Source organism: Larimichthys crocea, chromosome XXI (genome assembly GCF_000972845.2).
Source record: "Larimichthys crocea isolate SSNF chromosome XXI, L_crocea_2.0, whole genome shotgun sequence".
Classification (NCBI taxonomy): Eukaryota; Metazoa; Chordata; class Actinopteri; family Sciaenidae; genus Larimichthys; species Larimichthys crocea.
The window spans coordinates 14,708,409-14,718,205 of record NC_040031.1 but is presented as its reverse complement, the minus strand read 5'-3'; the positions used below and the strand labels follow the sequence as shown (position 1 = coordinate 14,718,205).

Genomic DNA, 9,797 nt, shown 5'->3' with positions numbered 1-9,797 from the left:
CAACCCCCTTCATAGAAAATGTGCAATCTGAGCGAGCGGTGGGCGTGCGCTCCTGTAAAGTGCGTTATGTGTCTGCTGGGTTGTGGGGAGGAGCGTTTCAAAAAAACAAAAAACACCGTTATATATCAGTGTTGAAGCACTTTGAGTCAGAGATGTTGTTGATCTAAATGTGTGATCACAGTTTAGTGTCCCATTAAGTGGTGAGGGTCAATTTTAAGCCTTCAAAAATATCCCAGAATCCAATGCCAGGTCTTCAGATCACTTTTGTCCAACCAACAGTCCTAAACAGTCCACAAATATTAAAATTAAAACTAAATAAAACCATAAAGGAGCAAATCCCCAAGCTGTAGGCTCACAGATATACCCCAAGACTTGGACCTGACTGATTAGTTGAGACTTACACCCTAAATTCAAAGAGAACAACACAGTCTTTAGTTTCAACCTGGTAAACAAGAGCTATAACAGCAACAGGTAGGCCTCACAGAGCCACACATTTATTTTCAAGACCCACATCTTCAGCTTTATGAAAACATATGAAATGTTCAAATCCCTTTTAATGCTCAGAATTCATAGAGCTGAAAGACTTTTGCTTGTCTCCAATAACAGGCTGGAGCCTGCAAATGGTGTGAATGATTATCCAGGACACGAGTGTAAGGTGTTCACGTGTAAGGGCCTCAACCTGTCTCCCGACAGGAGTGTGGAAGGTGGTTGCAGGATGAGAAGTGTGGGGGTTGGGGGCTCCTTGAGCTCTCTCTCTAAGTAAGTTTGAGCTCCTCCCTTGAGGATGTTTGGTTTTCATTCACTGGTTCGAACCATGGGTGGAGCCTTTCCATGTGGAGTTTACACGTTCCTCCATGTCTGTGTGGGTCCTCTCCAGGTACTCCGGCTTCCTCCCACAAAGACAAGACCGGTGACTCTAAATTGCCCGTAGGTGTCAATGTGAGTGTGCGTGGTTGTTTGTCTCTATGAGCCCTGCATGACCTGGCTACTTTGTCCAGGATGTACCCTGCCTCTCCCCCTAAGTTGGCTGGGAGGCTCTGGTCCCTGCCATGACCCGGATCAACTGCATTATTTCCTCTTGTTTTATTGAATCAGAATCAGAAATACTTTATTTTACTATTACTTACTTTATATTACTTTAAAACAGGATGAATTCATGCTTATTACAAACAAACTTATCAGGTTTTAAACTATGCAGTTTACAAAAAAAGGCATGTTATTCAGCCCTGAAGAGAAGGCGGGACAGAACAACAATCATACAACAAGTGATCTATTGTATAAGAGGCCGAGCTGCCAGCTCCTACAGTGACAACAGCCTAAATAAACCAGAGCGATACGCAGTGATTTGTCTGAATAAGAAGCTCACGGCTCTCAGGCTCTTAAACTGGAAAAACTTGCTTTCTTGCTCCTAGGAGAATTAATGCACATTTGTATTCTGTCAATCACAAAGCTCAGTGCAACAATCCCAAACTCACTGCAGGAGAATATATTTCATCTCATGTATGAAGTTACAGTCGTGTAGGCCACTTTAAATTTTGACCTTCCCTGATGTAACTGAGTTGAATATGTCCGCCGTAAGCGGGACGTAATTCTTGTCTTTTTCATCCAGAAAGTAGAGCGGGTCCGTTATTTGATTTGGGTTGAAGCCCTCCTCCACCAGCGTCGCCTTCAAATGCTTGAAGGTGCCTGTAACGTCCAAGGAACTCTGTAACCAGTCAAAGTACAATGAATTGTTACAGAGGGGACTGACGGGTGGTCAAAATGTTTGGTAAAAATATAAGATCACTTCAGCAAACATACCCGAATCCTTATAAATCGTGGCCTTGCGTAGGCCGGCAGGAGGTTTTCAACATGTTTAAAAACATCTACTGAGTCAAAACTCTGTCCTTCACTCAACTTGACAGCAGCCATCCCAACTCTCCCCTCCAGACCTGCAAAAGAACGTTGAAATCACAGAAAGTCTGAATTTTGAACTGTGGACATGTGGTTGTTTACTAAGCAGAGAGTTTTTGTTTGTTTGTTTGTTTTATTGCATTATGGGAAATGTAGGACTGAGTGGCTGCGGCCATTGTGGTCACAATTAAAAATGTCTGCGCTATAAACATTTAATAAAAGTTAGTCTGGATTTTGTTACTTCTTACGTATGGCCGATAATCATCTGTTAGTTTGGGAAATAAATAATTTGGAGGCTTTGGGGGTGTTACACTGTGAGCTACATTTATTTACACCAGAGGTAACATATGGCCTGTATGCCAGAACTGGCTGAATCCAGCCCAGGCTCAGGAAACTTTTGGAGTTATTAAGAATATCTTTTTAAGCGGATTGGACAAAATGGCAGAAGTCACATTGAATCAGAAAGAATATACGAATCGTGTCTAAAAATGTGACTCACTTCTGACTCGCTGACTGAAGCGATTCTTTGACACATATTGTGTCACAGTCACTGCTGCTCTCAGTCTTTACCAAGGTGGTGGTCAGTTGTTGACATCAGTGTTCAGCCAGACTGAGCATGATTCACCGGGAGTCGCTGACATTGGCCACACTTGGCTACAGCCTTCTTGTATTTGAATCATTTGTCTTATTTCGGACAAAGTTTATGACCGGGGTACTGATCTCAGCTGACCACTGAAGTGTAAATACAACAGGGAGACTGGGTCAAGTTGCATGATACTCAGGTTTAAAGTCCAAGTTGTGACATTTTACTTCAACACATGATGGACTGCTGGCAAAGAGTGTGTCTGGTTAATGGTAGATGTATTCATTCTAACTTTTATTGCTGCATTGCTGCTTTTATTGCTCTTTGACTATACATATCCAGACTGCAAACAGTATAGTCAATGTCTGACTGGGCATTTTATAAGTTTAGTTCAATAGACCGGTCGTCTGAGGACAAACAAGATAAGTATGACATGGTCACATAATGTTTACTTTAACCAGAACAATCCATTAAATAACCGACTGACAGAATATAATGTGTAATACTGAGGCTTCAATGGATAGACTGGTTGTACCTGTCAGATCTTGCCATGAGATAACTAAAACCAGCATAACAAAGATCGCCTTTTACCTGAAATACTGAAAGCTTAAACGATTAATCAGTTTGTCGACTGACAGTTTAATGGTCTATGTGATATTCTGAAGTGTCCCTCTCTTAAGTGCTGCTTTTCTTTGTTTTTATGTTATCGTGTTGGACGGTCTTCAAACTGCTTTCAAAATAAATTCATCCCTACGTCTTGACATTCATAGATCAGTTGATTGAGCAAGAAAATAATTGGCAAATGAATCATGCTGAAAATAATTATTACTTGTTCGTTTGCCTCATGATTTCTGCTCACACACTTTCTTTAGCAGCAAAGAGAAAATGTACAGTGAAAATTACCCGGCACTGTGACTCCGTACACGTTGGCTTCTTTAATGCAGTCAACCAGTGTGATGACGTCTGCCACCTCATTTGTGGACACGTTCTCTCCTTTCCATCTATTCATAATAACAATAAAAAACAACTTTAAGGCTTTGTGCAGTCAGGTTTTTAAGCTGAAACACAAGATGAACTCACCTAAAAGTGTCTCCAACCCGATCCTGAAAGTAGATGAAATTGTCTTCATCGATGCTCAGCAGGTCACCAGTGTTGAAGTACAGGTCTCCTTTCTTGTGGACATTATGCAACCTCTTCTTCTCAGTTTGCTGCAGGTCTCTTACATAACCACTGAACGGCGCATTCATTGATATTTCACACACCAGAAGTCCGGGCTCACCTGTGGAAAGTTAATACGAGAGAGGTAATCTTAAACGTAAGCTGATCCTGTCTTTACTGCACCACCTGTGTATTGAAGAACAAATGAGACAGAGGTAATTCGAGTATAGGCAACATCCTTATAGCGCCGTGAAAACATTCACTGTGTGTGTGACAGTGTGGTAAAGAATGGTGACCAATACAGATTTAGGAAGGTATAAAACTATATAATGCTAACTATATGATGAATTACTTTAAAACTGTAAAGTCATCCACAATTCCAAGGTGATGTATCCTGCTGTCCCCTGATTTCTCCTTCACACACGCATTCCTGTGTATTAAGCTGAAGTACGGCCTCATATAGTCGACACACATTAAAATCTCTAAGTTAAAATTGACCCAGTGTGGGATCAGTCTAGCACCGATGCAAAACTGGGTTCATTTTACCTAATGATCCTCAATAATAAAATAAAAATATCACCAACATTAGTGTTGACTTGACTGTGTCTAAATTATTATTGCGTTGGTGCTATGTTAACATTGGGTACATTTTTAATCCAGTGACTCCACCTTTAATTTGGTTGTTTACATGTTCAGTTAATTCTTTTTGTTGTTATTAATTTATAAACAGCTGTATGTTGAGTTTCCCTACGATGAGCTAATGATTTATTCGAAGATTATTCTTTACTTGTTCTTCTACTTGTTTGTGTATTTCTTCTTTTTTTGGGGCCAAAGAATTGTCAAATACTACTTTAACTTTAAACTATATAATGTAAACTTATATTAACGCACCTTTGGCAGCTTCAATGCAGAATCCAGCAGAATCCCGCACAGGTTGTTCTTTATCTACGTCAAATTTGATCAGAGAATATGGAAAATACTTCTGCAAGATAAAAAGAAAGAAAAAATATTATTGGTTTAACAACTTTTACTTTATAATATGGAATGAAACATGTACCTTCTTGGACCTTCACCTTGTGGAGGTAGGTGTCTCGCCCAACAGCCCCGATCTTGCCGGAGTAATTCAGCAGACTAAAATTTCCTTCTGTTGCTCCATAAAACTCTCTGATTTGAATGTTTCCAAACCTGTTGATGAACTCTTTCCAAACGTCTGCCCTGATCCCGTTACCTATCGCAAGTCTTACTTTGTGCCTCCGATCATTGATTTTCTATTGGGAAGGAGAATTGTTGTTAGTGGGTGCTTGCTGTGTTAATACAGAGCTGTGACGTACAGTACATACCCTTGGTGTGTTGCAGAGGTAGCGCATTATTTCACCAATGTACTGTATGACAGTGACGTTATATTTTCTGCAGTCATCCCAGAACTGCGATGCAGAAAATTTATTTCTTAAAGCCAAGGTGATACCTGCACACAGCAACAAGATGACAAAAACAAAAAATTGGCAACATTCAATATTTTACTTTTCCTCAACAAATCCATGGAAAGACCAAAAAAAACAACAACAACAATGAATGAATCTAAATAACAGAAATCGTCTTTGTAGCTGAAGCCTAAAAAGGTTTATTCCTCTGCAGTATTTTCTGAAAACATAAAAATAAGTCACACTGTGTTCCTTCATCACGACTAACAAAGATACTGCAGTTCATTTTCACTCAATCCCACTGATGTGCAGCACCCTGCTGCTGTAAATACTTGCTGTTCCTTCACTTTATCCATTTCATCCACACCACTAATCATGTTCCATATCTGTTAATATATCTGTTTGTGGTTTGTTTGTTATTGTTACCTATGTGTGATCTTTATTTTCATCCTAAGCACAAATCTGAGGAGCCCTAATTGTTTTCTACATCACTATCTTTCCAAGTTTCCCTTGGCAACTGGGAATGTTTGCCCTGAATGCCAAGTGTGTATTAATCCACAGCTAAAAAAAAGAGTCCTCAACAAATGTGTTACTTAATATTGTTTTGGTGCACAGTGCAGCTGTTTATGTTTATTTTTGTTTTTACAGATCTAGGCTGAGTGCCACACACAAGGTGGAAAGTATTGAGAGACAGACGAATGCATTGTTGTTTTTTGTCTTTTCGTTGTATTTGCTGACAGTAAGAAAAGCATTTTATACCAGCCTGAACAAAATTACTGACGCCGTTAAACCCTTTCCCTCTCAGTTCATCAAAAAATAGACCCAAATGTGTGCATACCCATCTCAATAGAGCCAGTGAAACCAAGAAATCCAGCGGTGTGATAGAGAGGGAGGCTAACATAAACCACATCTTTGGAGTTCACTCCTGATACAGGCGGGAGCAAAGAGAGGCTCCACAGCTTTGAATGAGTGATCAAAGCTGCTTTAGGGAAACCTGTTAAAGAGAAAAGCCAGAGACAAGTGTACTGTTAGACAGATCACTTACTGTTAAATCCTGAACACCTGAAGTAGCTCACCTGTTGTCCCTGATGTGTATATGTAGACTGCTGGACTCTGCAAGGTTAGATGTGACCTTAAATTCTTGGGTATAGGCTCAGAGGAGACCTGGTTCATTTTGTCTTTAAAGCTCTTGAAATCTGGAGATGTGCATCTATCAGCCAGGATGAAAACAGAGACCTGCTGCTCTGACAGACTGGGCAGGACCTCCTCCACAGCATCCTGTAACTCTGGGAACAAAACCAAGCACACAGTGTGACAAGTAGGCTACTTTTATTCATTTGGGTTTATCCTTGCTGTATGTCTTTCTTTCTCATAGATAATTATCTCAAGATAATTTCATGTTCTAAGTTTCCTCGTGTTTTTCCGGTTAGTTTCTTTTTAAGTTGCAAAGAAATGATTCACTCCTCAGTGTAACTACACGTCATACTTTCATCATAGTTTCACTTTTTCTTGTGTTTTCTGTCATCCAGGATATTACGATACAACTACAATAAATAATGCTGCTTTAAGCTTTCTGTGAGAGTAACCAACGTCATGCACTGTACTTTAAAACAAGTTTGAGGTATTTGTACTTTAGTTAAGAGTTTCTATTTTATATATTATTATACTCCACTACATATTCAAGCAGAAAGGTTTTACTCCACTGCAATTGGAGTACTACAGATTTATATTTGACATGAACACCATGTTATGAGCTCAGAAAAGTTGATTTATGGTAAGGATTAAACTGCCATCTGTCCATAAAGTAGAACTTAAATGAGTTCCTCCTCTACCAGCTGCAGCATTAAAACACTTGAATCAATAACAATCATTTTTAAATGTTATATTACAGAGCTATTCAGATCCGTTACTTAAGTAGTATCACTAAAAGTACAAAATTATGATGCTATAATATTAAAAGTAATATGCAGATTGGGTACAATTTATTATTTCTGGTGCATTTAACTGTAAACAGTATTTTAAATATTGTTAGTTTACTATTTTAAGTAACTAAAGTGTAGTAAACAGCTGTAGTGTGGTACAAAGTACAACATCTAGTGGAGTATTTATAGGCTGATAAATCTATAAATCTGATTACACACAACAGAACCAAAGGTAACACAAACACAACGTAGTATAATTTACAACACAACAGGACTGAGCAGACATGACATGCAAACCTTCAGCTGCGATCAGAGTCCGGGCCCCGCTGCAGTTGAAGCAGTGCAGCAGAGATTTGGATCTGATGTTGTAGTTGAGAAAAGCAGCTGAACATCCGAGCTTGACCAAACCCAACCACAGCCACAGAAACATGGGCTCATTCCCGAGGAAAAGCGCAACAGTGTCACCTTGTTTAACAAGCCCAGTGTGCAGGAGAACTCTCGCAGCTTTGTTGCTGAGTTCATCAGCGTCCCTGTAGGTAAAAGTCTCATCTCTAAAGAGGATGAAAGGTTTGTCGGGCTGCGCCTTCACCACGTCGAAAAAACGGTCCAGGATTGTGTAATTCGTCTGATAGTATTTTCGGACGAGGCGCCTTAATTTTAATTTAAAGAGCACATGGTGGACATCCTGGAAAAAGTAAGGATGGTGGAATAAAAATGCGAGAGAAAGAAAAAGCACAGCGGCAAACACGATCCAGACAAACATGTTTATCTCTGAGAAACTTCAGCAGCATGTCGGGTTCAAGTCTGGAAATAAAAAACAAAAACAAGTCAGTCATAAAAGATATGAGGAGGAGGAGGAGGAGGAGGAGCAGAGACATCATATCAGGGGTTAGAAAATGTTTACATACTAGTTATAGAATAACAGATTAACCAAAGGAGATATAATCAGTGATTTACAGAATAGAAAAACACTGTGGGCACTAGCTGGAAAATAGAAATAGTGATGAAGCAATAGAAGAACAAAAAGTTTGAGAAAGAGGTACATTTAATTGCAGCAAAGACTTTCCAGTAAACCAACATGCAACACTGTGTGTGACCTGAATGGAACGGGACCTTTAATCAGTATCATTGGTAACACCTGTGTTTACCTGCAGGCAGCCCAATGTGACACCTCAACAGTCATGAGGTGACACTAGAAGCAAAAGAGAAACATGAACTCACCATAAACACCCCTGAAGAAATAGCTTTCTATAAACTAGATTTTATTTTAACACTACAACTATCACATTTCTCTGATCGGTTCGTACAAGGCTGAAAAAAAAGTTCTTCAACTTAAAAAACTTTTTTCTCTGATTGCATTTACAGTCATACCCCTGCATTTCTGTCACATAGACTACTGCTCCCAGAAATCTGTGTTCTGTGGCGTTTTCATGTTTATTTCTTCTGTTTGCACTGAAACAAACAAACAAACAAAAAAAGCCAAATCTAAGACATTTTACACAAAACTCAAAAAATTGACTGGAAAAAATTATTGGTACCCTTAACTTAATATTTCTGACTGTTCGTTGCACTGATTGGGCAAAACTTACTGAAATCTTTAGTACACCTCTGATTACGTATACTTTCAATGATCAATACATCAACAGTCTAAATGTCCTCCTTGGTAGTTTTAACCTCTCAGATAGTAAAATCCAGATAAAGCTTTGAGTAAAAGTATTGATGTGACTTTATGTCTGTGTAGAATGTGAACAGTAACATGAACTGTGAACTGTGAACTGTGAACTGGCTGTAAAGTCAGTACTGTCTTGTTATCTTGAGCAGGCGTAAGTCTTTTGCATTTTGCAGATTCACAATCTTTGAAAAATCTATTTCACCGACAGTCTTTGAGCATGCTTTCCACTGCCTCTGCCACTGACTCTTGGGGCTTTATTGCTTAAATTTAGTGAGACAACTTGGAAAAAAAGTGAGGATGACGGAATAAAACTGCAAGAAAATGATTGTTCATCTGTGAAAGACTTCAGATCACCAGGGCGTAGGTATAAAGACAAAGTTTAAGAGGTCAGGGCTAAAGCACACACTGTAAATGTTTACATACTAGTTATAAAGTAACAGATTGACTAAAGGATTTATAACCAGTGATTTACTGAATATAAATCAGTGTGCACTTGCTGGATTTCCATAGAAGCTATAAATAGTAATAAAGCAATGGAAGAACAGGACGAGAGACTGTTAACGGCAATTAACTGAACAATTATTTTCATTATCAATCAAAGCTGTAAAATATTATAAAATGTCTGAATATGAAAAATGTCACTCAAACAAATGATTACTTCTTCGTTTGTCATAAAATGGTTTATTAAAATGAATGAAGCAATATATAAAAACACATGTATAATCTATGCACAGCATATATCATTAACTTAATATAAAATATTTCAAAAATATAAAAAGACACAGACACATTGAAATCTAAATCCCAGAGAGAGAACCGAACACAGTGTGACATACACCTGCACTTCATCTCATGCACTTATCGCTAAACAAACACACGGACGCAGAAGAAACACCTGAACACTCGTAAACATCGGTGGAAAGATGGTAAAATTTGCACTACAACTATTCTAAGAGCACAGTATGGTGATGAGACAGAAGTTTACTCAAATATGTAGCTGTAAAGACAATGTCAGTCTTGAAACTTTAAGGCGAGTATGAGACGCTAAAAGAAAGATAATGGAGTGAGAGAGATTAACTCCACCAGGAGGTACAAAATGTAAACAGTGTTTCTTTTATCAAACTATGCATTGAAGCAGTAATTTGATA

The 9,797-nt window shown here is 38.7% G+C and overlaps 1 protein-coding gene across 1 annotated transcript; it reads right to left on the bottom strand.

Annotated features, from left to right (window-relative positions):
* Positions 1–472: 472 nt before the first annotated feature.
* Positions 473–7,803, bottom strand: LOC104940593 (very long-chain acyl-CoA synthetase). Its single transcript, XM_010757235.3, has 10 exons — positions 7,275–7,803; positions 6,132–6,341; positions 5,894–6,049; positions 4,975–5,099; positions 4,708–4,902; positions 4,526–4,616; positions 3,557–3,755; positions 3,380–3,477; positions 1,801–1,931; positions 473–1,705 (listed from the first exon to the last, which is right to left on the bottom strand). Exons 1-10 carry the CDS (start codon positions 7,738–7,740, stop codon positions 1,529–1,531), a joined length of 1,848 nt encoding a protein of 615 aa, XP_010755537.3. The 5' UTR covers positions 7,741–7,803; the 3' UTR covers positions 473–1,528.
* Positions 7,804–9,797: the final 1,994 nt, after the last annotated feature.